Below are 16,681 nucleotides of genomic sequence, written 5' to 3' on the forward strand. Positions count from 1 at the left end.
GAGCGTTCTGACTGAGAAACACATAGAGACAGAACCTGACCTATGTCAGTTAGCCAAGGACCTTGACCTGGACTCCAAACCCATCAATTCCAAACATTAACAAAAAAGTCACAAAGGAAAGAATATCACTTAAGATTAGAAATGAGAACAATGTTTCTGTTTGCAGGGTTAGGGTTATTTGTAGTACACTCCCTGCATGGCTGTTGGGCTGAGGTTAGGGTTATTATTTTTTATCAGTCAAAAAAATCATTCAGATTTCTGTGTAACTTGTACATATGACAGCTTCCGCCTAAGCCTGCTGTTTTGATAGAGATTGTATCAGTCTGTGGTCAGTACTCAAGTGTTTTCCTGTTACAAAGATCTCATGCTTACAGGTTTCATTTTGTGTGTGCCACAATTTTTTAAGCAGGAGGAAAATCCCCAATTTAAATTAATATTGTATTGTCGTAATGTGATACAGTCTGAGTCCTGTTCAAGTTTACAGTTAAAGCTTTCCAGAGCTGTACAGTTGGGCTAAAACACATTTGCTGTTTTCAGAAATTTCATTTTTCACAGTAGTGAGTAGCAGTCAACTTTTTTATAGTGGTGTAAATAGGACACAGTGTGTATTTCTTAATCGCACATAAGAAAACTTTCCTAAACACTCGTAGTTGTTAATATCATCAGTTACATTGTACATCAAGATTCTTCTCTGTCATTTTATTCCTACAATAAATGACATTTTGTGTTGAGTGCTACTAAAGCCAAATAAATATTTTATATACAAAAGGGTGAAGAATTTTACAATACCATGCATTAAAATATGTAAGATTATAGAAAACTCTATGGAGAAGAAACAGAAGTAGTATAATTATGTGCCAAAGTCACAACTGCATTTTATCAGGTTTGCTGCATTCTTAAAAATAATAATCAGCCCTCTACAAAACTTCAGCAGGTTCAGAAAGAAGAGCCAAGGCTATCATCATATCACATCAATGGGAGAAATGTATTCCACCCTAAAGTATAGAAAACAAAAACCATTGTTTTTAAAATGCTACAGGAGTATTACTGAGTGTAAATTATATTGGGAAGTCTTGTGTACAGGTTATTTCTCTTGGGTATGCAGAACATCAAATAACCCAAGTCCTCATATAAGGGACTAAGCTGCTTGGGGATAGAGAGGGTGACTTGAAGTCTTCAATGTGGTATGGCGTCTATGGTTGATTTTAACTAGAGTTGAGAGTGTGGTGCTTGGAGCTGGAGGTAACATCCTATCACAAGCAGAGTTGGGGTACAAATGACATTGGGGGATTTGATGTGTTGGCTGGGGGTGTTGAGGAGTTGTTAAAGACTACTGTTTGGCAAGATAACAACCTTGGGTGGGAGACAGTGCCCAGCTGAGAGAATAGTATCTGGGGCATAAGCAGTTTTTGGTAACAGATGAGCAGTAGAGTTTGCCGAGCCAAAGAGGAAGTGGCTGTGGTGGGTTTCAACCTTTGGCAATCTTGAGGGTTTTCTCATGAAATTGGTTGTTATAAATGGCTGCATTATCTGGTGGTTAGGACCCAAGGATCTGTTGGATAGAACATACCGTAGGGCCTCTCAGTCAGCACTAGCACTGGACCCTATTCTTTGTATGTGGATATTGGCCAGATTTGATTGTTGATGATTTGATACAAGCCTGGATTTTTCAGTTCTTCAAAACTACTGTAACAAGCTCAAATCTGCAAAAGTGCAGGCTTATTTGCAGTTTTTGGACCATGACCAGGTCTTTTCAATGTGAACCCTCTGCATAAACTCTTCTTCAGAGACAGATAACCCCTTAAATGACTCCTCCATAGAGGCATCAACAGAAAAGAGTTGGTATAATTATGATTTTTAGATGAGAACATGTAAATTATTATCAACTAAGAATTAAATACTGACAATAAATTAGGTTACACACTAAAATAAAATCTGTTTCAAAAGGAACCAATCCTAATTGAGTGTGAGACACTGTAATCAATACATTTAAAAGTTTCTGATTATTAGACTAATAGCACCTTAAAAAAAATGGCAATGCATTTTTTGTTATTTCACCATCATATGCACTTGGAATGAAACACATATTTTCATTTAATTTGAGACAGCTTAAATTGCAGGAAATTGGTCATACAATTGAATCTGTTTTGGGGGGGATTTATGAGAGCATTTGAAAGGTTTTCATTTCACAGTTAGTATAAGTTGGAGGTAAGCTAGGTTTGTCAATTTTATGTGTGCATCTGCAAAAAATGTGCTGTCTGCAACCACATAGTAATGGCTGCTAATCATCAGTGCAATCAGCATCAGTAAGTGCTAATCATGATTTTCATTCCCTACCAATGTAGTTATATCTATCTGTCTAGGTGAGCTATGTTCGAAGAATAGTGTGCCCTACAGTCATGCAATAGGTCAGGATGTGGTAAATTAGCAGAGAAAATAAGAAGGCGTTGGGGCAAGCAACCTTTCTTCAGTCTTCTCAGAGGGTATAAAGACTCTTATGTGGTCTTACTCAGGGAGGAGACACTGATAGAGCAACAGGGGGTCTGATTTATGGCTTGTTTCTATTTGAGTGTTCTCCACTCCTAGATTTCCTGAAGTTTATGATGAATCCTTTGTTAGTACTTAGTTTCTCTCCATGCCATTGATCAATATCATCAAAATAACTTCCTTATAAATTGAGAAACATTATTTAGAATAAGGAAGAAACTACAGACAAGGCCAGATGATGGAATGAAACATGCACATAGTCTAGTTTTCATCAGTTATAGCACCTCCTTTCTTTTATTGTATGGATTTTTTCCCCTTCTCAATCATGCCTCCCACACTGCCTTTTTTGGTGCTTACTTCCACTGTACACAAATCATGCTTCCTGTTCAAGCACACTTGTCACATTGAGCCCACCCCTCTATCTTTTGTACACACCCATGCCCACTCAAAACCACTTACAACCCACACAATGCACATATACAGGTATGTGCTGTCTTAGATGTATTAGTATAAGTGCCATGGTGGTTTAGTATACCTCCATATACCATGAATTTTCCCTGCAGGTGGGAGATACTCCTTAGCTTGTGGATACAAGTGGTCTTTGTGCCTGGGATACATTGCGAGGAAGGAACTGTCAGTCATCTTTCAAGGGAAGGTAGGGCTTAAGGATAGCTTATTTTTGTATAGGTGAAGTACAATTCGAATCACTTCCAATTCTGTCCAATTAGTCCAGCTGCATATTCTTCATTTACTGCTTATTTACACTGAAAATGTTTACTATTATATATATATATATATATATATATATATATATATATATATATATAACCCCCAGAGCCCCCAAAGTCCCAGAATATGTTGTGTTTTTGAGTCATGTGTTAATTTGTGGGAACAAGAAATTATAGGTGCAAGTTATTATCTTGAACAGTATTTGTCTGAGAGGGGGTCAAATGGCCCCAGTTGTAGTTTTATAGGGGAGACCCAGTGAGTGCAACAAAATACTATTTAAAGACACCCCTTTGTTTCATCAGGGTTTAACTGTGTCACTGACAAACTTCTAATCAGTATTTTGCTTGACATTGTCAAAGAACTTGATAATTCATTTGTATTTAAAAAAATCTGACCATTTAGTAATGACATTAGTATACATTACTGCAATACTCTTCTAATCATTACATTCAAGAGTGGAATATATAATAATATAATATATAATATTTTTTGTTGAAAACTATCTAGTTGACTACTTAGGTTAATGACAAAGTTTGGCTGCTGAGTTAACTTTAGTTTATAGTTTCAGTTTGTTTTTTTTGGTTGTTTTTGTTGTCGCTGCATGTTCTGGCTAAAACCCTGCTTGTAGCAACCACAACACTATCTATCTCAGCCCAACAGATTTCTAACTTGTGGTGAATAATATAATTCTGTGAAAACAAGTGAACTGTGCAGCTCTTATCTTGTGGGAACAAGATATTTTATGAATATATTTATTTTATGAAGATCTCTATCAACCTACCTGCAATCTTCCCACCTTGTTCCCACAAGATGATAACATATTTTGCACAACATTATTCTGTATTATTCTAATACACCTGTTGCCACAATATAATATATTGTTGCTACGTCTTTCTTTTACAAGTTAAATCAGGGGGTCGAGGAGGTAGAGTGGGTCGTCCACTAATTACATGGTTGGTGATTCAGTCCCCTGCTCCTCCTGTCCAAATGTCAGTGTCCGTGGGCAAGACACTGAACCCCAAATTACTCCCGATGGTCAGGCCAGCACCATGCATGGTAGCTCGGTGTCTGAGTGTGTGTGAATGTGTGAACAAGAGGCAAATTGTTAAGCACTTTTGATATATAAATGCAGTCATTTACTATCTTGTTGGAATTGTTGGTACATGTAGTATTCCACAATTGGTGATCTATTACGTTTGTCATTTCTGGGGCAGATGTTTTGCTCTTTAAGGATGAGCAGGATCCTAAATGTTTCACCCGCACAGAAGAGGATTTCACCTGCTTTTTTGAGACCCAAAACAACAGGACTTATGATTTTTTCTACAAGTTTGACATGACGTAAGTTATATGCAGTAAATCTATTGTTTCCCTAAGAATTCACTGAATCATATTGTTCAGGGATTTTCAGCTCTTTGGCTTGCTACTATTTATGTAACATTATACTGTATGTTCTTGTTCATTAGTATTAGTGAAAACTTTAACTATCTTATATTTGATCATTGGCTTCTATTGGCTTTTATTAGTCACTTGTAAAGCACTCTGAACTGCATTTACTTGTTTGACAGATGCTGTACAACTTGATTGATTGATTGATCAATTTACCACAATGTCTGTTGTGTTTGTCTAATCAAAAAATCCAGAGACGAAAGATGCGATCTGTCTGTCCAGAGAACAGAAGAGAGAACTTTCCTCCACATCTGCTCGTTTCCTGACTCAGATGTTTTCTTGAACGTCGGGATGCACCTTAAAGTGGTGGAGCACAACACCAACACCAGCCTCTACGATCGGACTGTCTCTGTGGAAGACCATTGTAAGACTTTGTTTTTCTCCATTTTACAATGTTTCCTTCCTCAACAAAGAAACTGTAAGCTATGGAAATAGATTGTTATCTTGTAGAAAAAAATTAGAGATGCGCATGAAGCTATATGCATTCACTTAAGTAAGACTGTAGGAGCCGTTTTTACTTGTATGTACTGCACATACAGTATTTGTGTTGTTTATGTTTACACCTCCAGCCACCAGGCAGCGCTTCTTTGTTTTGTGTAATTGAGAGTTGTACTCAAGGAAGTCAGGGTTTCCCAGATAGCGTATGGGAGTGGGCCACTTCAGGCAATGATGCAACATTGCTGGCCTTCTTCTGGCCCGGACAAAATGTATGTGAGCCTGAAACGGTCCACATGTAAAATAGCAAATATGGCCCAAATATCCCAAACCAAATGTGGGCCTTCTTTGGTAAAGATGCGGTGCTCTCACTGGATGTGGACCAGTTCTGTACTATCTGATTTATCTGCTTTGTTGACATACGGCATTACTTTGGCTTTCTTGTGGCCCAGATCAGGGAAACAGGGGCGGACCACCCAAGTGCCATCATTCCATGTGGTATGTGGGCCAGATGAAAAAGTCAAAACATTGGTGTGGGCCAGAACTGGGCCACACCCGACAGTTTGCTGATTTGTGTTGCTGGTGTTGCTGATTTTTGTGAGAAGAAGCATGCATAACTACAACTCTCACAACAGCAGCTCTTCAGTGGCTTTTTAAGGGCAGCAAATAATCACTAAATGAAATAGGAGTATCCACGCACATCCGGACTAAAGAGGGTGCTGGGGTGAAAGTGAGCAAATGTCGAAAAAAACAGAAAAAATAGCCCCCACACTGCAGGGCTCCAATATCCACTTAGAATCTACTGCACCAAGAAAACATTTCAAGCACTACTGCTCTTCATCAAACTAAAGTGACATGGCACAACGCAATATTAAATATATACATGAATATATACAAGTGACATGATGCAGTCACATGACCCAAAACTCCAGTGTGACATAAAAATACCAGGGACAACAATATATACATAAATAAATACACACAAAAATATACATAAAAATATATTGTGTGTATGTATATGTACATGTACTATATATTATATGTACAAAATATGTAGTTATCAATTAATAAAGATCAGAATTCATTGTGGTAAGATAACATTCAATCAATCACTACCAGAGAAAACAATATGTGCAAAAATATATTGTATGTACAAACATATTTGTAAAGAGGAAGACCCTGAGTAGAGTATCTCTGACCAACATTGGTACGGTGTGGGAAACTAAAAAAGAAGTGTCTCTATTTGTCTTATAACAGGTGCAATATGGTTAACCAGACCAACAGCATAAAGAATGAAAAAGAAAGAAATGGAAAAAAGAAAAAGAAACCGAGAAAGAAAACCAGAACTAAGATGACTAGTCTACAGAGGATATAACTGACAAAGAGAGGGTTTCAGGAGTCACAAAAATGAGCGAATGTTCATTTCCTCACTGAGGCCCTTAGGTGATATAGTGTTTAGAGTGTGTATGTCTCCTGTGAGAGTTGGACATGTTCAATTCTAATATAACTGATGGAGGCAACAGTGTGGTTCATCGTATTGAAGAGGTTGGCCACAGGGCTCTTATGGTCATGGTTTCTGATAGCATTTCTATGTTCTGAAATTCTGTTTTTGAGAAGTCTAGATGTTTTATCAATTTTTAAAAAAAAATCATGTCCGGATGCATATGCGGCGTATGTGGTTGAACTGAAAAATGGTGAGGCTTTTCTTTAAAGGTGTAGGGTTATATGACTGTCCATGTAAAAGAGAGTTTCTGTCAGTCGGCCTCCTGTATAGGCTAATGCTAAGGTTCTCTTTGTTATTCGTAATCATAATGTCCAGAAAGTTAAGTTTTTTTCAAAGGGCCATAGGCCAAAGTGAATCTCTGTTGTGTATTCTGTATGTTAATGAAGTTGTGGAAGTCTCTGAGCTTGGTCTCTCTGGGGGTCCATATGAAAAAGATGTCATCTATGTATCTCCTGCTCGAAGAATCCAACATAAAATGAAGTGTAACTGGGCGACATCTTAGAGCCCATACTGACTCTGGACAAATAGTCACTATAAACATGATGTTTCAATTCTCAGACCTTCATCAGGCAAAATTCATACAGAGAAGCTGGAGTGAATGAAGATTTTCCATTTATCGAATATAGGCTAGGAGACTTAAGTCCCTCCAGTATGTCCTGGGTATTTGCTAGGATCTCCCATCATTGAGATGATTCACCAAGTAGCCTCCTCACCTGTTGCCTAAACACCAGGGATTGTTTTTACACCATTGGATTCTGTGATATATACTCCCTATTTTTTCCTCAATTTTATTGTTTCTAGTGCTCTTGGATCCCCCCTTCAATGTGTCCTTGCATCAAAATGACCAAGCTGGACAGCTGCAGGTTTCATGGCACACAAAGGTGTCAAAATACTGGGAAGATAAGGTGCAGTACAAGATTCGATACTCTTCCAAGGGGCTGGAAGAGAAGACAAAAGAGGTACAGAGAACTCTCAAATAAATCCATGATATACTCGCACATACTGTGTGTAAGCATAAAGACATTTTTTCTGTAACTGATATAGCATGCTATAGCTGCATGCTAGTTAGTATGATGGTCTTTTGTCCATCAACATGTTAATCTATCAGTTGGTTGGTTACTGGATTGATTCATTGAGTGATTACTTAAACACATAATTTGTTGTATTTTTTTGTACTTGGACAAACGTGTTAGTTGCAATTAACTTTTTAACTGATATCATTTTTGCTCATTGAGGATTATTCTGATATGCCTTCACCTGTAGGCTTGTTTTGGTATTTACAGTGAGTATAAAGTTTTAATAATATTTTTTTCAAATCTACAGTGCTTTCTACAAGGAAAAGAGAAGTGTGATGGTGCAGTGGTAACACTGGTACCAGGGGAGGAGGTTGAGGTCCAGGTCGCAGTCAAGTGTGCCAACAGTGAAGATGCAGGACACTGGAGCCGCTGGTCACACCCTGTGCAAGCTGTGGCTCCCCAAAGTGCAGGTGTGTCTAAATAAGAAAAGAAAAGGAATGCCTGGGTGAATGACTAAGCAAAAGTTTGATCAAATAAATTGTCATCCATAGCACAACATCTTATCCCTTGACCTTTTCTATCAAAGATGCAAAACTTCAATGGGAAGTTTCTTCTCTTTGCAGATGATATTTCACTATTGTGCTACACCTCTGACCTGCAAAACATCACCTGTCAGTGGAATGGTAGCAGATACAGCATGCAAAATGAGTACAAACTTTCCTACAAGATGAGTCTCAGGTAGCATAAAATCTGCACTTCATTCCATGATTAATCAATTTAAGTACTTAAATCTCTGCACAAACATTTTGTTTTATTATGTTTTAGTTGAATACCAACTCGTTTTTGATGTTATCCTCCACAGTAAAGACTTAATATGCAGCATTACTTTGAGCAACAAAGGCATAATGTTGCAAGTAGTCATGTTTTTCCTCTCATCATTCCTTTCATTCTGCATTGGTTACTGACCAAAACAACAGTAAAAGTATATAAGTGCCAGCATAAACCAATGTGTTATGGTCTTTGGGTTACACCCCCTGAACACAAAACTGACGTTCATTTTGTTTGGCTGCGTTTTGTTGACATGATGATATTAATATTGCAGTGGAGCTTTGGGCTGGACAGAATGGGCAGAGTGTCTGGCTGACAGGGAGTTGACTGACCTGTGCAGTTTCCATGGAGATGAATCCAGAAAAGTCAGGGTCAAGCTCAGCAACACACCAGCTCCACTCAGCAGAACCTTCTTTACTCAAGAGTTCACTCTTAACAAGAGCAGTGAGTGACTTTTCCTCCTCCTTTCTTTGTATCCTTTGGATCTGTGTCGTTTTACTTTTTGATTTGTTTTATTAGCTATTGAGTCTGCTGGTGATGTGATTAAAATCTGACAAGGAGGAGAATCAAAATTGTACTTCAATGCCACCCTGTCGTAGCAGTCAAATTGTAGTTGTTTTTTTTTTTATATATATATCACAGTTTCCTTAGAGGGAGATAGCTTTTGGAGGCAGATGTTCAGAGAACTCTGTATTACTGATCAGTTGTACCATAAAAAAACAGAGATATTTAAAAATGGTTATTATGTTAGTGTGCATATTGCTTATATGTCTGCCTTTCTCATACATGAATCAAATGTCAAAAACATTTGTCAAAACATTGGGTCACATAAAATTGTGTGACCTTTTTCAGTTAGAAGGTTAAGGTTAAGCTCTGTAGCTTTTCTAGGCTAGTTAGAAAAGTTGGAATGTAGATGTTTACCTAATACATTACTGACAACTGGCTGCACTTTTTAGTTAATGTAGTAGTAAGAGCCTAGGAGGCCCAATTACCTTCTCTCGCTTGAGGTGTTGATTGTTTTCCTTCAAGTTTGGTTCCATGGTGGCTTTGTCTGTTGATAACCTGTTGTGTGGGTTTTTTTCCTTTCAGTCAGAACACCCCCACCGGCTCATCTGAGAGGAGCGCTGAAGAAAGATAAGTTGTGCTTGAAATGGGAAACTCCTCTTCTGTCTCTGTCGGGTCACCTACAGTATGAAGTCGGCTACCAAATTAGAGGGGGTGAAGCATGGATGGTAATATGTCAGTTACAGTGGGGCACACACTTTTATATATTTTTCTTTGTTTGTTTTTCAATAGTTAAGAGACCCTCAAGCCATGTTAGAATTTTTTTGTTTCTTTTGCATTTCGTGTAGTAAGTGTTCATGCAAAAAAACTTCAACATTCCCTTCCAGCAACACGGTATAGTTACACTCAAAATAGCATCTTTCAAATTATTCTGAAGGCATTAGTTTTTGTTTGTAAAAAGATGCATGTGGCATACTAGCATATACAGTGTAGCAGTGAGCATCACTGCTGCCACAGTGTCATTCTTGATATCACCACCAGATGACACCAAAGTGAGGAATCCAAAAGTTCAAAGTAAAAAATCAGAAAAATTATGCATGGTTTAACACTGGATGTTGCAAGATAATTATATATGCAAAAACATGAGTGTATGTGAAAAATAATTTGTGAAAACAGCTATGATCTGGAAATTTTTTTAAGAAGTAGGGAAACGCAGCATGGTGAGGGAATATGTATATACTGCTACACAAAAGCCACTGTGAAAGAAGGCAAAAGACATACGTCATCACTAAGATTGCATTGTTTTTGACATTATCATTCTCAACAAGCATTCTGTCCCCAGATGGTATCCCCAAAGGGTCCAGAGCCTGGCACGTGTCTAGAGGTTCCAACAGGTAGCCGGTACAGTGTTAAGGTCAGAGCTAAACCTAATGGATCCATTTACTCAGGCCACTGGAGTGACTGGTCAGATGTGCTCACTGGAGACACCCCTATTGATAGAGGTAAGCTTCCACTGAGAGTGAAATCAGGGTAAATATTTGTTAACATTATGGTATTTCTTAACTAGTTCCCATGGGTTTGTATAAATTAATCAAAGTTGCAAAATTTCACCACATGTAATGTGGATTTTTGTTCTGCTGTTTTTGAGTTTTATAAGAGCTTCAACAAGTAGTTTATTCAACATTGGTTACGTGACAACAAAATTAGTAGTAACACTGCTATGCCATTCAAATATAAACATTAAACACCTGTGAAATGCAGTTCTTTGTTACTCTAAACATAATTATTGGACCCCATTCATCAAACCATAATGCAACATGGATAATCTTTACAGGCACTTGGCTCATGGTGTGTATCCCTGTCATGATGCTGATTACTGCTGTCATCCTCATCTCCTTGTTTTCCACGTACCTCAGGTAAAATCATTTTACAACACATTCAGATGGTAATTAGTCATTTCTTAAGATTACATGTCATAGAAATTCTGAACTGTGATAACTCCATCCATGTCTTCTTAAATTGATATCAATTTGTACAATATTATCACTTCACCTTTTTTTGTAGACATTTTATATTATTTAAAATCTGCCGATCCTGACTTATTATTACTATTGTATTATTTCACCTTAATTATAACCATAAAGTTTAACCTATTGTTTTACTGACTGGCTTTACTACATTGTTTAATGTCTGTTTTTACATATTTTCATAGCAAGCTCAAGCAGTATTTTTGGCCTCCAGTGCCCAACCTTGACAAAGTCCTACAAGGCTTTCTGACAGAGATCAACAGACAGAAATGGGTAAATTCTTTAACAACTGCTATGACACTTGTGCAAAACTTGAGACATCAAAGGGTACACAGAGCACTTTGGCACTCAGAATAAAAAAAGGTTTGGTCTCCATGCATGCCACTGCTTATAAGATTGTAAAATTTGTGCCAGTACCCCCAGGTTTAACAAATGAACAATTACTGTGCTCATGCCACAGGATCCTCCAGTCACTGCAAAGCAGTGCTTAGACGACACCACTGCATCTGTGGTGGAGATCATGTATGAAGATGAGGTTTCAGAATTGGGGAAGCCATTAGAGGAATCCACCCAGCTCCTGACACCAGAGGGAAGCTGCTCCAGCGGAGGACAGTTAGAGGGGAGCATTGGGACACAACCAGAAGTCTTTCCAGACTATGTGACCCTTAACAGAGACAGTGTCTTTCTTAGCCCAAAAGGAAACAAGTATGTCTGTGAGCAGGTTGGAGAGAAAAGAGACCCGGAGGTTAGCGGTGAGCTCCTTCAAACAGCATGTCACTGCAGTGATGGATCAGTCTGTGTCCCACCTTGCTTAAGCATTGATTTCCTTAACCATTCCTACTTGCCTCTGGCTGAGCTTGCAAACAAATTTGACTGTAACGTCACTGCTACAAGGGGGCCAGGCAACCTTTATACTAATTTCCCCTGTAGCTAAGTGTACAGCATAGCAAGTTGAGGTTGAGGTACGTGTTTTCCGCTGGCGCAGATTTCATGTATACTATGCACTTATACATTGAAATGATAGTTTGCTGCAAATTGACAAGGATATATACATCCATGTTTACAGATTTCTCTAAAACTTAATGCGCTCCATGTCTTAGCAAAGGTCTGTGACCATCTTTTCACAGTATAAAGTGTGTTAGTGGTGATCATGTTTTATGTCACATGGTATCATGCCTCCAACAAGACTATGACATTGCTAGGGCAGTTGAAGCTTTTGGCTTAAATGCTGTTTAAGATATTTAGGCATACTAGATTATATATTAATTTTATATTTGTACATAAGTGCTTAAAGTTTCCTCCATATCAGGGTGGATGGTGTACGTATTTACTTCTATATTTTATGTCCACTAGAGGGAACAGTAGATCACAAAATACTTTTTGTGAGACTGCAAGACAAGACTCTACTCAGTGGCTTTGGTTATCAAAAGAACTGTATTGTAAAGTGTTTGTTAGCAATAATTAGTAACAACTAGCAATAGTTGGTGGTTTTAAGAGTGCTGTTATATGCTTAGAGTAAAGTGAAAGAAGAAGAAAAAAAGGTGAAAAACGAGGTGGCATGAGGGCTTGGGACTATTATAATCACACGAGGTATCAGTTTTTTAAAATTTAGCAGTTGAATGTAGCGTCTTCTGTATTTTACATGAGTGAATGTTATATATTTTACTGAATGTGGTTTTTCAAATCTTTTTCATTGTTTGTTGTTATACAGTCATTCACATAAGCATATAGTCATAACATAACATAAGTCAACCATTTATATTGTACATATTTTCTGTGGATTTTTTTTTTTTATGAGTTTAAAGAATTTAAGTTGAGGCTGATGATGTCCATGAGGACTACTGATCATTTCTTCACCATCATTTTCTTCAACGTAACAGCTGAAACAAGCTTTTAGTTCATTATACATTGTATTATAACTTGAGGGTTTGTGCTTTTGGCAATAAATATAAAAAAACCTTTTTTCCTCTTGACTGTATTTTCTTTGAAGCAAGCCGTTTCCGGGCACATGTCAAACCATAACATGTGAGACATTCTCCAGACTGTCTCCTACCAAACAGCAGCTGCACTGTGGTGTATGCATTTCTGAGTCACTAGGTGGTGGTAGTGTATTTACAGTATATTTGGTGAGTACATCACTGAGACAATACTTGTTATTCAACACCAGTGAAAATGAGAACAGTTAGATTGTGGCCAGATTCAGGTTTCTATTTCATCACACCTGATGAACCCTCATTTCACTTCCTCCATAATTTGTTACTAACCTTGTCTTTGAGGTTAATATCTGTAAATATGACGTCGAGAGCTGTTAAAATGACATTAATAGGCATGAAATGACAATTAAGTTGATCTCGACCTGGAAACTGGGGTTAATTTAAACTTGAATTAAAAAAAAAGCACAACACAATTAGATGGTAGATGTTACTTTATTACATAAAGTAGACGAAAGGCTCGTTTTTCAGATGACTAAAATAAGTATTACTCACAACTTGTATGAAAACCAAGAGACCTGAGTTGGAACATGGGCAATCACAACATCATGACTACTGGAATGAGTGAGCAGATTAGTAAAAGGATTAGTGGAAGCCCTCAACAAAGAATGGGAAAAGAGTGGGAAAAGACTGTTTTCAGAGCTGAACAACCAAAGGGTGATTCAAAACCCTGCTAGATGGGTGGATGTCAGTTTTGGGTAAAATGACTATGCTTCCCTAAAACCAAAAGGTTGACACACTGACCAGACAGAGACTGAATAGTCCTGCCTGGCTCACGTTTCTGCAGCAACTGCGTGAGAATGAGAACTGGATGTTCTGCAACTATGCGATCACCCTGCATCCAGCCAGCCGCCTCCTGTAAAATATACTACTAGTGTCACACTTTAACGGCAGGCCATCACATCCACAGTGTTTGCCAGACTGTATGATATCATGACCATAAATTAGTCCAGAATTGTCTATGAGGCAATAGCAAAGGGTGGGAGACAGCAAGTAAGACAGTCGAGAGAAAGACAGAGAAAGTTTAAGAGTCAGTGTTTACTAGCGTACAAGCCTCTCCTCCCAACAGGAATTCTTTCCATGTTTCATCACTGCCCGCTTGCCCATACGCAAATGTCTATTGAGGGAGGTTGAATCACCTCCTGATGTCATTTCCCCAACTTTCACTTACAATCACACTGAGAAACAACACAGTTTCAGACATGATGGGCTTTAACATGTACAGTATATAACGAATGCACAGTGTACATGTTTATGGATGTCACATCTACAGGCCTTAAACATGAATTCAGCAGCAACAGTGATAAGGCCACTAAAACAGAGCTCATCCACAACCTTTAAACTCCTGCTGGCAGCTAAACATCATGAACACACATGGAAACACACACCAAATGAGGGAAGTTAGCTTGTTCTCCACACTGTGCAAACTCTCACCGCAGTCACATTTGGTGCTACTGGATTTAGTGGAACAAACATCATTTTCACAGCATGCTCTTTGACAGTTTTGCAGTAGAAACTGCCAGACAGGGGGGAAAAACTCCAGTGTAATACAAAGCATAGGCAGAACCAAAGTGAGGAAAACTACAGAGCCTTTAGACATCATACAGCAGTAGTAAGGTCATTGGTTTTCCATAGAGGCATCGTACATTAAAGGAACTGCAGTGTTCATCTTTCAATTATGAAAACATAGATTTCCCCCACAGACAGCTTTTATCTGTCATCTGCGGGGTTGGCACAGCTTATTAATCAGTTGTCTCCACTTTGTTTTTGTCAAATTTGCATCCTAACATGAATCTAAACAAATGCTAACCAGGAGGGATGCAAATTTGCTTTAACAAAATGGCCACAGATTATCATTGTAGCATCAATTAACAGGTTAATTTTAGCTTCTCAAGCTGGTGGCAATTATTGAGCATCAGTCAAAAATTGTCTCCAGTACTGTATGATGGATGGTAGATGATTAGTTAGCAATAGTTATGAAAGGTAAGAGCACCTCAGGTCTCAATGGCAGTACTTTCAATACCAATCACAAAATCATAATAAATCACAAAAAACAATCATAACACTGCGATCACACAAGGAGCTCATATCTCCAAAGGGTTTTTCAAGAATTGCATTTCCAGAGTGAGAAATAAAAACATCCTAATGGTCAGATAGATGGTCATGAATTAAAAAATACACTAATTGTGTGTTAGTGGTTTTGAAATAATATGTGTTCATGAAATTTACTCAGCACCAATTGTAAAAAGACAATAGCTATTTAGCATATATGTTTAAAAACAGCTAAATTGAAACAATGAAATTGAGGTTTTCATATTACAGTAAAAGCAGGCTCTGTGTCCTAAATCTTACTCACAAATACAGTTCTTGAAAAATGAATTCCAAACTAAGTACCATTCCTATTACATAGCCAAGCATGTTTAAAATTAATTCACAGTTAAGATGGCGAATGTAAACAGTATCTACCAACTGTTTACATTTATGACTGTAGATGTCTGTTAGTTATGTAATTCATAAATCTGAAGTGCAATACTTGTACAACTGTACCTCACTGGCAACAAAAACTATTGATCAAACAGATCCATCTGTTTTTGTTGGTCCAGTGCTCGGTTCTGTGTGGTTCTGTTAAAAGATTGTAAACATCAAATTACAAGCACAAGGATTTGTCTACAAATGGACATTAGAGGGGATCTTCAGGATCAGATCTTTCTTCATCAAAGAAATAAGTGTTATCTTAGCAGTTCTTAGATTAGTTGTAAAGGAGCAAATAAGTAGAAAAAACATATATGGCTTAACATGGGGAGAATTCATGACCCATCATCAAAGGTTAACAGCTTGTTCTTTTGCTTTGTTTTCTGCTTTTTATAGAAAATATTAAAGGGAAAGGAAAAAAAAACTACAACATTATGTCCTAACTCTTATACTATAACCCCTAAAGTCTCAATTTATCTGCACTTCAGGATCGTCTTTGCTCCAATGCAACTCAAGAAACATAGATAATCTGAAACTAATTCTGTTTTGTGTCAACTCAACTATTCATACATTTTCAAGACATTTTAAAGTAATTTGAGTGTTTTGAGGAGTAAAGGAAGAATAGATGACTGCCTCCAATTAATATATTATTTACTAAACCAGCCTATCCCTTTTCAATATACCAAGATTATTCACTAAACGTTTGGGGTCCTTTGTGATTGGGTACAGGCTCCGCTTGGGTACACTCATACACATACACTCTCACTAGGAGAGACTCACTGGTGAGCATGCTCAGATGTTGGCCTTCTTGTTGATGAGCACAGAGCAGCATGTGAGGGCTCCATCCACTTTGATCTTCTCCATGTTGGACACAGGGATCAGCATGTGGTCCTTCAGCTTCTCGAACATCTGCGGGACACACAGACAAGGCTGTCAATGGAAATACTGATATAATATATACATTTATATAATTAAATCTTGTGAAATTCAACAAAATACCACTGTTTATCTAAATGATTAGTCTTACAATGTATTTGGGAATTAAAAAGCTGACGTACATTATAGAAATAATCAAATACAAAATAGATATTGTGATGACAACAGCTGTTCTTGTTCAGCCTCCTGACTCTGTCTGTGGGTACCAGATCCGTGAGCCAGTAGTGCAAGCATTGACCAGCACAACCACAAGCTCACTAGAAAAAGCTGAACTACAGATTGACTGGCAGTAATAAACTGAAAGGG

General features: G+C 37.8%; 2 protein-coding genes across 6 annotated transcripts in view; one reads left to right on the plus strand and one right to left on the minus strand.

The window, feature by feature from the left end:
* The first annotated feature begins 2,963 nt into the window (after positions 1–2,963).
* Positions 2,964–12,897, plus strand: mpl (MPL proto-oncogene, thrombopoietin receptor). Its single transcript, XM_042415692.1, has 12 exons — positions 2,964–3,142; positions 4,431–4,554; positions 4,857–5,026; positions 7,403–7,560; positions 7,925–8,087; positions 8,241–8,355; positions 8,720–8,889; positions 9,535–9,677; positions 10,292–10,451; positions 10,784–10,865; positions 11,162–11,249; positions 11,437–12,897. The coding sequence occupies exons 1-12, from the start codon at positions 3,034–3,036 to the stop codon at positions 11,908–11,910; spliced, it is 1,956 nt and encodes a 651-aa protein (XP_042271626.1). The 5' UTR covers positions 2,964–3,033; the 3' UTR covers positions 11,911–12,897.
* Positions 12,898–13,383: 486 nt separating this feature from the next.
* Positions 13,384–16,681, minus strand: part of ddah1 (dimethylarginine dimethylaminohydrolase 1) — a 128,244-nt gene continuing 124,946 nt past the window's right edge. For all 5 annotated transcript variants that reach the window (XM_042417350.1, XM_042417352.1, XM_042417351.1 and 2 more), the window contains one exon: positions 13,384–16,348. In XM_042417350.1, the coding sequence (XP_042273284.1) occupies positions 16,232–16,348 (117 nt within the window). In that variant the 3' untranslated portion in view covers positions 13,384–16,231. The remainder of the gene's footprint in view (positions 16,349–16,681) is intronic.

This window comes from Thunnus maccoyii, chromosome 7 (genome assembly GCF_910596095.1).
Source record: "Thunnus maccoyii chromosome 7, fThuMac1.1, whole genome shotgun sequence".
In the NCBI taxonomy this organism is placed as follows: Eukaryota; Metazoa; Chordata; class Actinopteri; order Scombriformes; family Scombridae; genus Thunnus; species Thunnus maccoyii.

What these genes read in the sequence shown, in the direction of transcription:
- mpl (XM_042415692.1), top strand. Translation starts at nt 3,034, where the DNA reads ATGAATTTTCCCTGCAGGTGGGAGATACTCCTTAGCTTGTGGATACAA. An exon ending in TGGAAGAGAAGACAAAAGAG is followed by an intron (nt 7,561 to 7,924) that starts GTACAGAGAACT and finishes TCAAATCTACAG; the next exon opens with TGCTTTCTACAAGGAAAAGA. An exon ending in TTGTTTTCCACGTACCTCAG is followed by an intron (nt 10,866 to 11,161) that starts GTAAAATCATTT and finishes ATATTTTCATAG; the next exon opens with CAAGCTCAAGCAGTATTTTT.